The sequence below is a fragment of the Xyrauchen texanus genome, chromosome 16 (assembly GCF_025860055.1).
Source record: "Xyrauchen texanus isolate HMW12.3.18 chromosome 16, RBS_HiC_50CHRs, whole genome shotgun sequence".
Lineage (NCBI taxonomy): Eukaryota > Metazoa > Chordata > Actinopteri > Cypriniformes > Catostomidae > Xyrauchen > Xyrauchen texanus.
The window spans coordinates 40,531,059-40,550,202 of NC_068291.1; the positions used below are offsets into that span (position 1 = coordinate 40,531,059).

General features: G+C 37.9%; 1 protein-coding gene across 1 annotated transcript in view; it reads right to left on the bottom strand.

The window, feature by feature from the left end:
• Nucleotides 1-19,144, bottom strand: part of akap6 (A kinase (PRKA) anchor protein 6) — a 210,068-nt gene that overhangs the window by 33,426 nt on the left and 157,498 nt on the right. Inside the window, exon 10 of the mRNA XM_052146055.1 lies at nucleotides 1,998-2,144. Coding sequence (XP_052002015.1) covers nucleotides 1,998-2,144 — 147 coding nt within the window. The remainder of the gene's footprint in view (nucleotides 1-1,997; nucleotides 2,145-19,144) is intronic.

A 19,144-nucleotide genomic window follows, 5' to 3' on the forward strand; every position in this document is an offset into this window, starting at 1 on the left:
CTTTATGTGCTTTTTTGACCTTCAAAGTTCTAGCCACTATTCACTTGCATTGTAAGGACCTACAGAGCAAAAGATATTCTTCTAAAAATCTTTTTTGTTCTGTAGAAGGAAGAAAGTCATACACATCTGGGATGGCATGAGGGTGAATAAATTAGGAGAATTTAAATTTTTGAATCAACTGTTCCTTTGTTTCCTACAATGTACTTATTATGTACATACATGTTATTGCATTATATTTGAATGTATAGTACCCGCATTTAATTCCATCTGTTGATACACTGTTAACCTTACACCTAGTCCTAAATCTAACCCTACCTCACCCTAAACACTATTCTTAACCCTAACCCTACTTCTAAACCTACCTGTACCTCAACCTCAGTAGCAGCAAATGTGAGAAATCTTGTGAGAATTTCGCAGAAAGGCATGTAGTTAGATAATAAGTACATTGTATTGTTTGCATTTTAATGCTAGTACATAGTAGTTAAAGACACCTAATAAAAATTGGACCTTGGTAAAGCATCTTATTTAAACTTATAGCAGCTGGTTAACCATGTTTCAAAACATACCTTGTATGGGTAGATTGACCTTTAGATTAGTAAAAACCTTAAAAACAGATGAAACAGTGGGGGCCTGAGTAGCTCAGCAAGGATTGACACTGACTACCACCCCTGGGGTCACGAGTTCAAATCCAGGGTGTGCTGAGTGACTCCAGCCAAGTCTCCTAAACAACCAATTTGGCCCGGTTGCTAGAGAGTGTAGAGTCACGTGGGGTAACCTCCTCGTGGTCACGATTAAGTGGTTCTCGCTCTCAATGGGGCATGTGGTAAGTTGTATGTGACTCACGGAGAGTAGCATGAGCCTCCACATGCTGTGAGTCTCCGCGGTGTCGTTCACAGCAAGGTACGTGATAAGACGCGCGGATTGACTCAGAAGCTGAGGTAACTGAGACTTGTCCTCCACCACGCGGATTGAGGTGAGTAACCGTGCCACCACGAGGACCTACTAAGTAGTGGGAATTGGGCATTCCAAAAAAAACCTGAAGAAACGGCTATGCTAACAATGGACCATTTTCACATTTCTGGTTTTGAACGCGGAAGTAAATTATAGTGGGGTAAACATCTGGAGCGGTCAATGAGATACCACAGCAAACATTATTTTTGTGTTCCCATTTGCTCAGCTGAAAGGCAAAAGATAAATGAAAAAGAAAAAATCTATTACGTTTTCGCAACTTAAAAAAAACAAAAGAGCGGCAGAATATAGAAAGCTGGTAAATTTACTGTTACTCCCTCATCAGATGTATTTGAAACCCACTGCAACAGTGTTGACTAGTTTTCTTAAATGAATGGCAGGGTAATATAAAACAAAGAATAATGTTATAAATTAGCATTGAATAATTAAAATATAACAAAGTTTGCAAGATTTACGTTGCAAAATCAAGGCGGAGAAGCATCATCACAGTCCGTGAAAAATGTCCATACAACCATAAACATTGTGGAGAGTACAAAACAGCTCAAAAGAGCATCAACAAATAGCTAAAATGCCACAGTAAAGCAAGATAACTTTGCACATATGAAGCTGAGAGACATATGAGAAAGCACAAGCAATGGGAGTACATATACGAATTTTAAGTGGCATTTGCGCTGCAGTTTTACTCTAACAATCTCTTTCCATCTATCTTTGTCTATTTCTCCCCCATCCCTCCCTATCCGCCTGCATCTCTCTCATCTCTGCAGGGTGCCCTGGATCAGGTAAGATCACTCTCAATATGTGACTTTCACCTGTGTTGGAGCAGTCGACTTCTTCGTTCAAGAAGCACTTTCTTCCCATAAAGAAACCACAGATGTGTTTCATTGAGTCTTTTTTTTTTTACATCGTTTAACAGTGGTGTCCCAAAAAGGTGTCTATTGTTTCCTTTTCTCCTTGTTCAGAGATGTTGCCATTGTAACTGTCATGTTCATACAGCAGGATGAACAGAGAAAGGCAAAGTTAAACCTCACCTCGAGTTGATCCCATTTGGTCTTCAGGGCACTCAGTCGCTGGTCAAAGTCAGCAGGAAGTTCAGCACCGCTCCTCTTCAGAGATTCAGACCAACCCAGAAGTTGTGTCTTCTTTGGAAGCCACATGGACATCTCCACACTGTTCCCCTGCAGATGCACATAAAGTAAACCGTCTGAGGGTGAGAAATGTCTTTTTCTTTTTTGATGATATTATTATAGCACAAACATGAAATGATGAGAAGAAGAGGAGGGAAGCGGGATCGTATTTCATTTATTTGAAAGCGTATTTATACGTAAATAACACAATTATGATCTGTTTACTTTTCAGTCAAAAATGAACATAGCAATGTTTTATGAAAAAGGAAAGAAGACTACACAGTTAGCTCTTCTGATTGGCAAGAGCGAGGATGAGCTAGGCTTTAGAGACAGTGAAAATAACGATAATTTGATAGAAATTGATACATTTTAAGAAAAACTATGGTAACGCTTTACAATAAGGTTCCATTCATTAACATTATTTAATGCATTAAGTATCATGAACTAACAATAAACAATATATTTATACAGCATTTATTCATCTCTGTTAACGTTAGTTTACATAAATACAATTGTTTATTGTTAATTCATGTTAGTTGATAGTGCATTAAAGGATTAGTTTGTTTTTATTAACACAAAGGGAGAAATTGTAAAAACATTGTTGTGCTCGGTGATGTCATTCAATGGCAGATTTTAGCGACTACCTCTTAAAGCTTAAAACATATGTAGAAGTATAATTCAGAAGTCTAATATATTATTCCATGAGACTCATGATTGTTATAAAAGCATTAAAATGTTCACTAATTCATTCATGACAGGGCACAAGAGCAACAGTTCATGCAGCCCCTCGCGACATTGGGTTGTTCAAGCGAAAACTTATTTTGTTTATCTAAAAACAAGTCCTATACAGAAATAGTGACAACACAACAACACAGCTACACACAAAACGGAGAACAGAACTTACTAAACATGTCTGAGCAGTCGAAGAATTGATGCATTTCTATGTCCAGCCTTTTTTTTTAATGTCCTCGGAAATCAAACAGAAATATAGACGAGGCTAAAGGCAGCCACAGTCACACTGTGTCCAATCCTGACATGAGACGACTCGCGATAAAAGGTATGTTTTCTATGGTAATCAGAGTTTTTGTCCTAACCCGCAGTGACGAGCGACAGTACATTCTATCTATAGCTTGTTTTCTATTTTCTGCATTGCTTGTAACTCCGTCTACTGTGGCACCGGTCCAAAAACTTTCAAAAAACATAAGGCTGGGCATAGAAATGCATCAATTCTTCAACTACAAACTCTTCTGACATGTTTAGTACGCTGTGTTGTGTTCTGTTGTCACTATCGCTGTAGCGGACCTCTTTTAAATAAACACACAATTTTTTAATTGAAAGCCCCAATGTCGTGAGGGGGCTTACCCCCTTTGCCCTATCATGAATGTGCACAGGAGATCAACGGTCAGTGAATATTTTCACTAAATAATACATTCGATTTTGTTTTGTTTCTCACCAAACCTTATCGTATGCTTTCATAACAATCATGAGTCTCATGGAATAATTGATTGTTCTTCTGAATTCTGAATGAAACTTTTTCAGGGTTTTTTAAGCTTGAAGAGGTTGTCACCATAAGCTGCAATTGTATGGCATCAATGAGCACCATTTTAGTTTTTTCACAATTTCTCCCTTTGTGTTAAAAAAATTAATAAAATACATATATGGTTCCAACAACTCATGGGTGAGTAAACAATGACTGAATTTGAATTTCAAGGTAAACTATCCCTTTAAGTAATGTTAACATATACAACTTTTGATTTTAACAATCTATTAGTATATGCTGAAATTAATATTAACCAAGATCAATAAATGCTGTAAAATAACTAAATGTCTAAGTAACTAATGTAGTTATTAATATTAACAAATGGAACCTTATTGTAAAGTGTTAGCTAAAAAAGTTTTTCGACCATTTAACATTGTGGTACAGAGTTGCCATATGACAACATTTCCCAAATAAAAAAATTACAAATAATTAATAAAAAAAAAATATATATTTTTTTCCCAAAACATTATTATTATTTTTTTAATAGTGCTATTTTATGTTAGAAACTCAAATTGGGAAATTGTTTTCCATCCTTACAACATTATGCATACTATTAATGGTTAGCTGAACCAGACTACAATATAAAATGTTTAGTAGTAGCAGTAGTAATCTTTATTGTCCCATTGTAGGGCAATTTGTGCAGCATCACACAACATTTACCAACAATCACAAGACATAAATATACAGTAAGTAACATAGAACTAACATATGACATTAAACACATAGCCAAAGCTAAATAAATTCATGTTAAGCGTGAATCAAGTTACAAAAGCAACATATATATGATACCACTGTTGACCAGATTTTAACGCTGATTTGAAAGTTATTAAAACATAATTTTGGCAAACAGTTTTGGAGATTTCAGTCTTTCCCATTTCATGCAGATAGGAGCTGTACTTGTATGTCTATTACCAACATTTCCTTAAAGGAACAGTGCTAACCACCTGTGGCAAGATTCATGAAAGCATAAAGTTATTCTTGACACTATTTTTAACTTAAAATAAAGTTACGAATATTTTCCTGTAAAAGCTTTTAAAGAATGTTCTTCCTGAATTGCACTTACAGGAACATTCTTATGTACTTGATCCCAAGAACTTTCTTAAATGTTATCTTAAGAATATTTCTGTGAATCTGGCTCCAGTCCACAGCTATGTGCACAAAAATATCAAATGAAAATTTTTGTATGGTATTCTTCGCAATATATTTGACCACATTATACAGAGCACACCGTATTTCGAACTGACATTAATCTTTAATCTGTACAAGTAGATTTGTGATTTTGTTACGATTTTGAGACTTGACATTTTCATTCTAATGCTGGACCAGCATACAGTAAAAGATGAAAGTGATGCTATTCGACACCTTTTCTCAGTTGATTTCTCTCTTCCTCACTCTCTTTCTCTCTCTCTCACTCCCCATTTCATTTTCTGCATCAATAGCTACTTGATTCTAGTTTTCAGTTGTCATTTATCATTATGGCGGATGTGCATTTAAATATTTAAATGTGCTGTTTTTTCCCTCTTTCCTCGCTGTCATCCGGCCAATGTTCATTTTTCACTGTCGTTTGTTTTGATGGAGATGGTATCACGCATCCTTTTAAATCATTCATCCCTTTCGATTTTTAATATTGGCCACCAAACTAAAGACGCTCCACTTTAAAGTAAAAGGGCATTACACAATTTGTTTGTTGACAGCAAATATTGATTTTAAGACCTCCTATTGGTTTAAAAATGTCAATGTTACTGATGGAGAAAGCAGACAGCGGCAGAGATAGCCGGAGTAATTAGAATGCCAGAGTGATGAGGAGTTGAAGTATCATGCTAACATAAGCTATGTGCATGGCTGACTTTTGGCCCTTGAGTCACTTTCTCCGTTGCAACCTAGACAGGGTGATTTGCATACTTAACCCTACGAGCTAGCTCTGGTTCGGGCACAGTGAATACTTCATAGTCAACTGTGTAATTGACGCTGAGAGAAAACATATTTCAGGGCCAAGTGATGGTACGCAGGTGAAGGTGTGACGGAAATACACGATTCTGGCATAGCTCCGTTAACCTTCACGAGCAGAGCTAACTACTAGTGCTACGTGAAAACTTGAAAAAACAAAGTTTATTTTTGAAAGTGGATTATCAGTGCAAAACAGGACACATCTGAACATATTGAATTTAACTAGCCCTGAAGTCTGATCACTTAGAAATGTAATAGCATAACTCTTCTCAACAAGCCTCATAATTTGAGCTATTACTCATTTCCATAACACAAATGGTGCAGGATGAGTTACAATATGCACCAATATTTAATACTTAGTAGGGCTGCACAATTTAAAATAAATACAAATCACGATATGACCTTGAGGGCAGATATTAACCCACAAAAGAGTTATATTTAATTACAAAAATAAATGAACAGTCTCAACACACAAATTTGTACTCAGATGTGCTCCGCATTTGTGTTGGTTTGCTAACGTGCACTGAGCTCGTTCTAATTAATGTGATCTAGATTTGTTTACATTTTATTCCAAATATGTTTAGCGCTACATATAATTAAACAAATTGTGGCAGGGCGGAGGGCGGGGCCGGGTCGTGATCATACCCACCCGGTCCCTTATCAGGCTAATCAAGCCTCCACAGTCTGCCTTTATCCCTCTCGGAGGCTTGATTAGCCTGATAAGGGACCGGGTGTGTATGATCACGACCCGGCTCCGCCCTCCGCCCTGCCACACATATCATTTGTAAAATCTTAAATAATCTTAAGTGTTCCGCCAAAATAAAATCTTGAGTATGTAACCGGATTGAAAGCAATGCCTCGTTTAAGTTATGTTAACTTAACTTAACTTATGTTAAGTTATTTAAAAACATATTACTATAGTAAAACACTATTAATGTAAGGCAGCGTAGTTCTAGCGGGAAGACTAGCAGTTGTACATCATCGCACCATTAGCTGGGTGACTCCTAGCCAATCACATGTAAGCCATTACTTTATAAGTCTGCTCACAATCATCACATTGCTGTATCAGTGTGCTAACACGGCAACCTCCACCACCCCACCACCACCAGTTGAGTCCCGTCCTGCTCGGAGGGTACGCTCCTCGCCCCTGCCTCCTATCTCCGGCAGGATATGACGGTTCCGAGTACAACTTCTTCGGACCGCCTACGCCAAAAAGAGACATTAATTTTCTGTTTTATATTCATCAAATAAATGTCATCTTAAATCTCACTCAAGTCTGCAATTTTCCTGATAGATAGATATATTATTATTAGTAGTAGTAGCAATATATAATTAAATAATAAGTATTATTATTATTATTATTATTAGACAATAGTAACACATTTCTCTATATAATAATTTCTAAGAATAACTAAATAATAATAGTGTATTATTATAATTACCAATAATAATAATAATAATAATAATAATCAATATTATATAACAATAATATAATATTCAATTTGACAGGGTGCCAGAAAGTAATGATAAAAAGGGGGGTAAGGTCCTGTCACAAATCGACAAAAAAGTTCCAAAGGTGAAATATGAATGCTTTGTTTCACTGTTGTATTTATTTGTTTGTTTATTTATTTATTTTGGCTTAAAATGAAAGAGGTCTGAATGTATTCTTATTAAAAGGGCTCAAGTTTGAACACCCTTAAAGAGCAACTCTTTCTATTTGCAATAGAGCATGTGCAAAGCATTACTTAATTCTGGTCAAAAGGAATCGCATATGAATTTTTTTAATGTTGATCATATCGCAGTTCAAATCGCCATACATTTTTTTTTTTTAATAATCACAATATGATTATTTGTTTCTTCAAATCCCAAAGCATGAGTAATAGTAATAGTGAGGCTTGCTTTAGCAAAACACATTAATAACATCAATGCAACATCACTTCTGGTTGCCTATTCTCCACACATGCCTTGAGGTCCCAAAAAGGAAACAGCATCTTCACTAACAGTCCTTTTAAAATTACAATGCTTTTAATAATTGCTTATAGTGAGAAAAGATGGTCATAAAAATAGATGAAATATCAACAAGCCCTTGTAAGTTTCATTTATTTCACATATTAATGAACGCAAGTCTGAAATGTCAGCAAAAATGCATTCACACATGAACACACTTAATGTGTTTCATAAGATTCATCTTATCCATTAAATTAAACTTTGTTCAGGTTCTGTAACTTGTTGAGACAACAGAAGTATGACTCCATGAACTGAGACGGAGATGGGGAGCATTCAAATGAATTTATGCTAACGTTCACACGTCAACCGCAAGACGTAGGAAAAAATTTGAATTCACGGGACACTCTTATCCTTTAAACGGGCCCTCATTTCAACTACGGATATGTCTAAATGAAAAAAAATAAGTAAAAACATAATTCTTGTGCACTGAAAATCTGCAGAAGCCATTTTAAACTGAAGCTGCCATATTGGATTTTTAGCACAAAGTAAAGGGAATCTATTTCAGGGGTATTTTTACATTTACGTTTCGTCATGTTGTTCAAAAGTTGTCTGATTTTTTTTCTTCCACGGACCACAAAAGGCAGAATGTTAGGGGGCGAAAGCCTCAATCCCCATTCACTTTCATTGCATGTAAAAAAGAAAAAGGTTTTGTCAGACCAAAACCCAGACTGACAGTGACAGAACCGTGGCGTCATCATCCCATGTCTGTCTTGTGTTTCGTTGTCTGTCATTGTGTGAGCGCTTGGTTTCGGTTGTATTCCCTGCCATGCGCTCTTCGGTCCGTCTTGTTTCATGTCGGGAGCATGGTGTCTGGATCCTGACTTCCTGTCTGGTTCGGTTTCGGTCTGTGTGGGGATCCGGACTCTCGTGCTCCATCCCTGTCTGTTATTGACGTGGGCGCATCGCGCTTATGTCATCTTGGCAGCATGCACTCGCGTCAATACTTTGTTTGGCTCTCGCAGACACGGGTGCGTCTGGCATCACGCTTGTGTTGCACTCCCGGTTCGCGATCTTTCTTCATGTCGTGCTGAGGTTCGGTCACTTCGGTCTAAGGTGTCTGGTGTGTGTGTGGCCGAACTCTCGCACAGGTGTCAAGTCTTGTTTTTGTCGCCTGTTGCGTGCATCGCGTGGCGTTTGACTCGCGATGTACGCTCAGGTTCCGTGTGAGAATGCGTGGAATTGCTTTGTTTGCCGTTGCTATGCATTCTCTTGTCTTGTTTGCTGGTTGGCATGAGAGTATATTGCCTTATTGTCTTGGCGATATGCGCTCATGCCATTTGGGTGTTATGTTGTATTGTGAGAGCAAGTGGCTTTGTTTTGTTTCTGTATTGCCGCGAGCCTCTCTGTCCTGTCCGGTCGGTCCTGGTTCCCCATTTTCCTCTGCCCCAGCCCTGAATTGTTTGTATATATATATATAAAATATTATTATTATTATTATTATTATTTTTATTTTATTTATTTTTTAGATATATGTGACCCAGTACTGGATGGACATCTCTGACCACTTAGACTCCTTTTACTGTTTTTTTTTTTAGTGTTAAACTTTTTAAAACTTTTCCTTTCCATTGTGCGCCGTCTACCTTTTTAAATGCAAAAACAGGTTCTGTGTGAACGGACCCTAAACAATTACAACATTTTTATCTTTGGGTGAACTATCATTAATTAATTAAATTATTAAATAATGACACAGTGCAACAAATCTTAATGGTAATATGAAATTTGACCTGCCAAATTTGTTGATAGTTTCTGTGATACACACATGCCTCTACACTACACATATTCTACTCTGTCTCTTAATCAAAAAATGAAGCAATAACATCTTTCTTGTGCCCTGAAAATGAATCTGCAGAGGGCGAAAGAGTCAATTTTGAGCTTCTCCAATTATCCACTGAAGCTGCCGTATTAAATGTTTAGCATGAAGAAAAGGGAATTCATTTTAGAAAAAACTGAATATGCATCAGCCACATAAAAACCAACACTGGGAGCTGATGAGCTACAAATTGACTCAGAGGTACAAAATATTAAATTTGATTTGATTTCATGATACAGCACTGAATGAAGCTGGGAAAACTGATAATTACTTAATCAGTTTGAGGCCTTTTCATATCTTGCCAGCATCCTTGATGGCTGTAATTCGCTCTACATGGCGGGTTGGGGAGGGGGTGCAGAGGAAGCGGTCGCAAGGGGAGGAAGACCGGGTAGAAGAGGCCCATTGATGCAAACTCTGTGCAGCTGAAGAGGGCAAGCCAAGCTCTCAGTGATGTGTGAGCTCCAAGATTGAAAGACAAGGAAGTAAAAAGCTACATATTTACTTTTAAAGGAGGAGAAAAAAACGTGAAACCACCCATTTGGACGCGATTCCTTACTGTTTATGCAAAATAGATGCTATTTTCTCCGGTTCGTGAAAAATCACTTTGCGTCGAAAAGAGGGGTAGAAAAAAATCTGTTCAAACTGGCTGGGAACAAAAGTCCTTGAAACACTGTTAATTGTCACCATGGTGACTAGAAGAATAAGCCATTTTACAGCTGGTATAGAAGGCTCGTATTGAGTCAAGCACTTTTCTTTTTTTCACCCCCGCTCTCTTCTCTCTGTTTCAGAACAAGGTGGGCAGTCACGGCAGGGTCAGCGAGGGACCATAGGAGAGTTTCCACGAGCCTTTCCAAACCTGGCAAGAGGTTTCTCCAGGAACAGACTTGGGGGACGAAATACATTTTACATTGTCAAAATGCACTGAGTGGCAACAAATTGCACTGACAATACTATTGTTCACGACGACAAGAAAAGGTTAAGCCAAGAATAAGAAATTCCATGGTCACAAACCCATGTGGGAACACATTTGCTCTCTCTCGCTGTCATAATAGAAAGCTATATGCAAAACAATATGGAGCATGGAGGAATTGTGGATATTTGCTCTCCAACACTTCTGGCTAAAGAGGATGCAATAAGTGGGTTTCTAAAGTGGTAATGAGAAATTCAAGAGGACAAATGAACAAAAGAAAGCCTGGTCAGCCAAACCGATGGTGTAACAATGCTGAGACACAGCAGCCAGGTATTTTGCCCTAAAATATATTTTAAAAGGCTCTGGATGGCTTGCTATGGGCTTTCCTTATTGGATTCTAATAGTGTGATTATGATTTATTTGGTTGAAACTCCATGACCAGATCATAATTTTTATCCCAAAAAAGTGAAGGCAAAAAGCTCATTACAAAATTTGAAAAACTAAAGTGGTTACAGTTACAGGACCTTACATATACAGTCCCTTATACATTCAGATACATTTAAACCTAAAATCATGACGTTGATAAAAGCTCATGTACATGGTTGTGTGTTTTTTTATTTATTTCAGAGTGAAATATGAATTTTATACTTTGTAAGTGTTAAATTTGAGGCCTGCAAATCATGATTCATCTCGCCAAAATATGACTGAAGTTGCCCCTCTACCTCCATTCTGCTGGTAGTTTATGGTCTAGATGTGCTGCTCTTTTGCAGTCACCCCTTCTGTCCCCTCACAAGGCTTGGTAGTGACCCCCATAGGAAGCCCATGCCTAATGCCATTGAATGGCGAACAAAGGCACTATTTATCCATGGCCCGGGGTCTGGAGCTCAGCTGTGAGTTTGAGAAGAAGGGGTTCTCATGGAAAGATACTCAAACCCCTCAAATCCCTTCACTGACCCTCTCTACACTGAGCGTGGCATTTTTCTTTACCAGACAAACACAGGACACAATGCAATCAGCCAAGAACTCTGGACTTTAAGAGCCTAGAGAGAGAGAGAGAGAGAGAGAGAGAGAGAGAGAGAGACTAAGATCTGTACAGTTCTGTTCGACCCGACTGTAGGATAAAGTTATGGTGCCAAAATTCACATTGATTGAAGTACTGTTTACTGCCCAGAGTATAATGCTATTGCTCAGATGTTGCACTTTCATAGCCTATTAGAGTCAAGAGTTTTCAGTTATATCTTATTTAAGAATCAACTTAATCTCAGATGTTTCTCCTTAAAACCACCCAGAACAACTGGCAAGCATCAATTGGTTTAATCTTTAGAAAACATCTCTAAAATTCCTGAGCAATGTAGACATACAGTAAGTAATTAAGTATAGAGATTTGTAATTATGTTTTGAAAGTTTCCAATGAGACATGTTTGAGCTTGAGACCTCGCAGACTTGAGTATCTTGGCAAATCTGACAATACTGAAACTTTTGAGGAGCTAATGTGAGATTACTATGGTCTTCTAAAACAACTGATATATTAAAGAGATCTCCATTTTCATTTGTCCTTTCCTCTGGGAAAGTTTCTAAGGTTTGATTATTTTAGTGACTTTAACCAACTGCTACAGTAGTCACCATTAGCATTCTAGACAATTCAGATATTAAAGAGACCTAATTTGTGATTGTTCCTTTTCTATGAGTGAGTTTAGAAAGTTTGTATGTTTGAGTGACATTAACTTAACAGAAATCGTTATGTAGAGGACTGTCTGAATTGTCTATAACCTTCCATCTTGGTTCATTGCTGAAGCTTTTAAAGTAAATAGGTGTGAACGTGACAGATATTCCAACTCCGCAAGTAATTTTCCATGCAAATTAATGGCAGTTCAGCTCAATGAGTATAAATTTGCAACCTTTGAAAAAGAGAAGGAAAATTAAAATGTACAATGTCATTTAAAATTGGCAGAACTGGCCAAGCAAATTACATTTGAGGAGTCGAATCGCTTGCTTTCTTCTAGCTTATTCCATTTGCATTAACTGAAAATCATATTACACAGGCCATGCATTGTTAATTGGGGCCTACATTGCATTATCCCCATAAAAATCAAATGACAAATATTAAAATGAATAGCAAATTCACTAATAGCGAATGATAAAACAATCCTTTTTAAGTATCCCTCATTAATAATGTATTTCCAATTATATCTGTAGTGCAGAATGTGGTTTAGGAAGCATTTTCATTTCAAGAGATTTTTTGTAGGTTCAGCCCGTCTGCTTTTGACTGATGTGATAATAATGGAGATTTATTTGGGTTCTAAGCCAGTGATAGAGAGAGAGCGAGAGAGAGAGAGAGAGAGAGAGAGAGAGAGAGAGAGAGAGAGAGAGAGAGCCCATTAAAGAGCAGGTTTGTTCCACAACAAGTGCTACATTTTTCCACTGAGAGACAACCTGTTGAAAACTTTCTTGCTTGCTAGTGCAAGTTTGCAAGAATAGTGTTGTATATGTGAAGCTGAATGCTACAAATGTTCTCCAACCATCTCAGGAGCTCCTAAAGTTTAGCTCATTTTATTTCCACAAAATAGTTTGTGTTTACATGCATTGTGAATGCAAAGGTTCAATGTATTTTGACAATATAACTGCAATTATCTGGTTTATTTGTGGCTGTATATGTTACGGTACAAAGCAAAAGGCCTGCAGCGATATTAGTACAACAGGTAAATGGTCATGTGTAGTCATAATAACAACCTCAGAAATGGTGAACCTCAGAAGTTTCTCTTTTGTACTTATCTACAATTTAGCGTCTCTGTGTGTGTTGCAGCTTTAACATTTTCATAATATTTGTATAATGGTATTATTGTGTGTTATATATGTTCTTATATATATGTTCTGTATATATAATAATTTCTACAATACACTGAGGAACCAACACATTATGAGCAGTCACAGGTGAAATGAATAACATTGATAATCTCCTAACAAGGTCACATGTCAAGGTCTGGGTAGATTCGATGGTAAGCGAACAATCCGTTCTTGTAGTCAAAGTATTGAATGCAGGAGTAAAGACCTGATGACTTTGACAAGGGTCAAATTGTTATGGCCAGACGACTGGGTCAGAGCATCTCTGAAATGGCAAGGCTTGTGGGGTGCTCCTGGTCAGCAGTGTTGAGTACCTACCGACAGTGGTCCGAGAAAAGACAAACCACAAAATGGCAACAGGGTGTTGGGCGCCCAAGGCCCATTGATGCATGATGGCAATGAAGGCTATCCCGTCTGGTCCGAACCGGTCTGATTGCCCATGATGACCCCCTGTCCACCGTTGAAAACGCCTACAATGGGCACGCGAGTGTCGGAACTGGACCTTGGGCTAGTCGAAGAAGGTCGCCTGGACTGATGAGTCCCGTTTTCTTTTACATCATGTGGACCGCTGTATACGCATGCGCCGTTTCCCTGGGGAAGTGATGACACCAGGATGCAATGTGGGAAGACGTCAAGCCAGTGGAGGGAATGTGATGACCTGGGCAATGTGCTGCTGGGAAACCATGGTTCTGACCATTCAAGCGGATGTCAATTTGACACGTGCCACCTACCTAAACATCATTGCAGACCAGGTACACCCCTTCATGGCAATGGTATTCCCAGATGGCAGTGGCCTCTTTCAGCAGGATAATGCACCCTGCAACATTGCACTCATTGTCCAGGAATGGTTTGAGGAACATGAAGAAGTGTTTAAGGTGTTGCCATGACCTCCAAATTTCCCAGATCTCAATCCGATTGAGCATCTGCATGTATTATATTATGATGGACCAACAAGTCTGATCCACGGAGGATACACCACGCAACTTACAAGACTTGGAGGACCTGCTGCAAATGTCTTGGTTCCAGATACCACAGGACACCTTCAGAGGTCTTGTAGAGTCCATGCCTAGGCAGGTTGGCGCTCTTTTGGCAGCACGTGGAGAACAAAGAGCATACTAGTTGGGTGGTCGTAATGTTTGGGCTCATAGGTGTATATATTCTTTATATGTTAATTTCTACTATATATAGTTTATATATACAGTATATATACAGTAGAGGACCAAAAATATATATACTGTAAAATCTTTATATGAAAAATCAAAGTTGCTGGTAAAATTGGGTAGTGCAAAAAAGTTGATTTCATACCATGAATGTAACATAAACGCAGGACAATCTTCATTGTAATGAAGAGAGTGTCAGAGACAGCCTTGATGAATAGTGCGAAGCAGGGCACACACTCTATAGCCCTCTCGTGTTAATTGTGTGACTGAAATGTCCTTTAGGAAGTTCCAAGTTAGGGAGGGAAATGTTGGGGGAGGGGATCTGGGAGCAAAATGGGTATTAAAGGAATGTTCCCAGTTCAATATAGGTTAATGTCAATCAGCAGCATTTGTGGCATAATGCTGATTACCACAAAAAATTATTTCAGTTCATCCTGCATTTGTTTTATAAAATGTGGTTACAGAAAAGTACTTACAATGCAGTACAAAGGAAATGAATGGAGCCAGTCCATAAACATTAAAATACACTGTTTCAAAAGAGTAATAATAAACATTATACATGTTAACATGATTTTAGTGTGATCAAATCACTTCCTGACCTTTTCCGTGTAAAGTTTTATCCAATTTTACAACTTTCTTGTCATGACGACATAACCCTGCAATATGGTAAACTGGTAAATCCCTGATTTTATGACTTAAAAATCATGTTAGCACGTATAATGTTTATGTCTTGTGGCTATATTTCAGATACAGTGTGTATTTTAATGTTTATAGACTGGCCCCATTTTCGTCCATTGTAAGTGCCTTACTGTAACTTTGTTTTTGTTTTGTTTTTGTTTTGTTTTTCAAAATTAGATGAAATTGCTTTCATAGAACATTAAACATGATTATGTCTTGTGGATATCAATTGTCTCCAAAATAATTAGTCACGTGGCATTTACTATTTATTATTAATGACAATATTATTCATATATGATAACTGTTTTGTGCTTAAAAGGATAGTTCACCCAAAATTTAAAATTCTGTCATCATTTACTCACCCTCATGTTGTTCCAAATTCATAAGGAACACAAAAAGAGAAGTTAGGCAGAATGTGAAGAGACTGACAGCCTCAATCAACATTCACTTTCATTTTATGGAATAAAAGAGCAGCATTGACATTCTTAAAAATTTCTCCTCTTGTGTTCCACAGAAGAAAGTCATACGGGTGTGGAACGACATGAGGGTGAATGATGACTTTTTCCGGCTAAACCAACCCTTTAAATCGTTACAGTAGTTATTTTGAATACTATTGAAAGTTTAGGAATGTTAGCTTTTGTGCAGAAATGAAATCAGATTTCAATAACAGGCACTATTTGTGCAAACTAAAAGGCAGTCGGCAAACAGAATGCTGTCTGAAAACATTTCACAACATGTCTGCAGCAGGTAGCGCAGAACATGAGGGCCAGATCAGTAGCTGTAATGATGGACGGAGTTCACTCGTTTAATGCTCCATCTCTCTGTTCCTCAGGGGACCGTACAACTGTTTCTCCAGACTCTCTCCAAACAGCACGTAGGACAGGAATCCCCTAAGGCTTTCCACAACGCTGGAGCCAGAGAATATCACACAAACATATACACACGCACACACTCACACACGAGTCAAGACAGATTCTCTCATAGCTTTACCACTGCAAATCAGTAAGACTAAGACACCATCCTGACCTCTTTTGAGGGTGGTCTGTTCCTCTCAATCTTGGGTCTTCTACCAGAAGTAAAGAATTTGAGGATTCACTGATAGCATACATACGTCACTGAGATGTCTATATGATGTGTGCGTTTATGTGGGTGACGTAATACATAGTGTAACTGCAAAATGAGACTAAAATGTTCACAGTCTGACATTAGAATGACATTCTGCGTGGGACATTTTTATTCTGAACATATAGGAGTCCATTCTTTTAAAGATGTTAATCAGATGTTTGTACACAAATATGACCCTTGAAAAAGAATGAAACGCTTTTCAAGTGACTCTTTCACATCACACATGGGGCCAGATTCACAAAACTAAAATGTTCTTCTTATTTTGTGTGACTTAAAGGAATATTCTGGGTTCAACACAAGTTAAGCTCAATCAACAGCATTTGTGACTGATAATGTTTATTACCACAAAAATGAATTTCAACATAAAAAACTAAAAAGCAAATATCTGGGTTCCAGTGAGACACTTACAATGGAAGTGAATGGGGCTGATACGTAAACATTAAAATAACCACTGTTTCAAAAGAATAGGCACAACACAAAACAAATATGCATGTTAATATGATTTTAGTGTGATTTAATCGCTTACTAACCTTTTCTGTGTATAGATATGTACAATTTTATAACTTCGTTGTCATGACAACGTGTTGCTATAAACGCTAAAACCCTAAAACTACAATTTAAACAGCATTAAAACTCAAATAATACATGAGTTTTAACAGAAGAACTAATGTAAGAGCTTTTATAAAACTATTAGCTTCAAATGTCTGACTTTAAACCCCCTCCAAAAATTGGCCCAATTCACTTCCATTGTAAGTGCCTCACTGTAACCAAATTCTTAATTTTGTACAGTCACAATTGTTGAGGGACAATACTTATTGACTTTTTTTTTTTGGTATTCAAAATTATGCAAAAAATGCTGTCGATTGAGCTTAACTTGCATCGAGTATCGAAACTGACTACCACAACTGGATCACGAGTTTGAACCCATCGTATGCTGAGTGACACCAGCCAGGCCTCCTAAGCAACCAATTGTCCCGGATGCTAGGGAGGGTAGAGTCACATGGGTTATCTTGCTCATGGTCAACATACAGTATGGTGATTCTCGCTCTTGATGGGGCATGTGGTGAGTTGAGAGCTAATGTTAGCCATGTTATAAGATGTGTGGGCTGACTGTCTCAGAAGTGGAGGCAACTGAGATTCGTCTTCCACCAACCAGATTGAGGCGAGTTACTACGGCAGCACGAGGAATTAGAGGGTATTGGACATTTCGTTTTAGTAAAAAATGTATATCATACCCAGAATATTCCTTTAAGAAACAAAAGTTGCACATATTTTGTAGGCCTGAAAAGACTGAAAAGTCCTTGCTTTTTTCGTGAAGCATCAGTGTTTACATGTTTAGAGCTGTGTCAACTTTCTTAAATGTATCCCTATTGTGTTCCATGAAAGCATGAAAATCCGACAGATTTGGAACAACATGAGGGTGAACCTGGGTCTGGATTCATGAAACATTCTTAAGAATAAAATTATTCTTAACAACAATTTTCTTCTTATTTTACAACTTTTTTGATTCCTGAAAAGACTTCTGAAGAATGCAATCTTTTTTCTGAAACAGTCAGTGTTAATATCCAGATATCCTTTTAAGAACTTCTCATAATTGATCTAAAAAACATTTTTCTGTTCTTAAGAAGATTTTGCATGAATCCGGCCCCTGTGCACCCAGTGTGTCCCTCTTACCGAGTGCTCGCTGACAGAGAAAACACAAACGGAGCCAAGCCGATGCAAGAGAAGAGAACATAAAGTGGAAACAGAGAGAGAGAGAGAGTTGTCCGTTGCTGTGGAGGTCTTTCCAGCATCCTGGAATGGAGCCAGCCAAACAACAGGGGAGAAAAAACAACAACACAGCGCTCTTCCCGCCGTCCAGTCCAGAGAACAACTCCAACATTACATCATAGCATTAAAATGCCATTATGCCTTGCATTGAAAGGAACATAAAGACAGAGTTATTTAGGATATTTTCAGACATGGATGCAGTAAATCACTGTATCTCTCTCACAGTCTTAACGCCTCGGGACTATTTGCCCACAGTTAGAGTACCACCCCTGTGTGCCCCTCTCTGCTTTCAACTCATATGAGTAAACTTTCCCAAAGTCCCGCAGTGCATTCTTCAAGGCAAAAATGCAAATATTGTCTTCCTACTGCCTAGCTACGGGAAAATAGTATTGCAAGAACATGTATGTAATGTATATCAATATTGCACAATTTCAGTGCCATTGGTTCACCATTCAATGCCGCCACTCTACCATGGTAGCAATATAATGATTTTTTAGGGCATAGGGGACAGGGCATAATTGTGTTAAATTATTGCCTTTGACCTTTGATCTATGCATAACCTAACAACAAATGTTTATGGAAGCATTCAAAAAATATTGCTCATTCTACAGTGATTTTTCTTTCACATACTTATTAGAGAAAATTCATTATTCAAGCAGTATCGTTTGAATTACATTGGCAAAGAATGAGAGAACGAGAGAAGGACAGAAAACGAGAGGAGCTTTGTTTCGTTAATTAATCTCAGATCTAATTCCCAGCTGAGAATTTCGCCCAGGAACACTTCCTTGTAAATGATATGACTTCCTCTATTCAGCAGCCATATTTGTATTAGTGAATAATGCATGCAGTATAACACGACTCTATCCAAATTGCTGACCACAAAATATTCATTTTCTCTCAAATTCACCATCTCAAGGGTCTGATATCCAAAACAGAACACCTCCCAAACTAATGCAGCATTTATTTAGGGAACACTAACAAATGTGCCTGTTTTCTGAGGGATATTGATAAAGCTATACTGGAAATAAAATGATACTGGACTGTTTGAGAGTGTCTTCTAGTATAGTATGTGGGTTTCCAAGTTTGTGTGTTCAATAATAAGAATAAAAAACTCCTCTATTCTAAATAGGCTGTGGATGTTGTAGTGCCATCTACTGGTATGAGCGTGTTAATGCATCACAATGTCATTTGAGGTTAATGTTGAGCCCAGGGTCAATGTAAGAATGGCCATTGAGTCTCCTCTCCTCATCTCTCCCTTCCTCT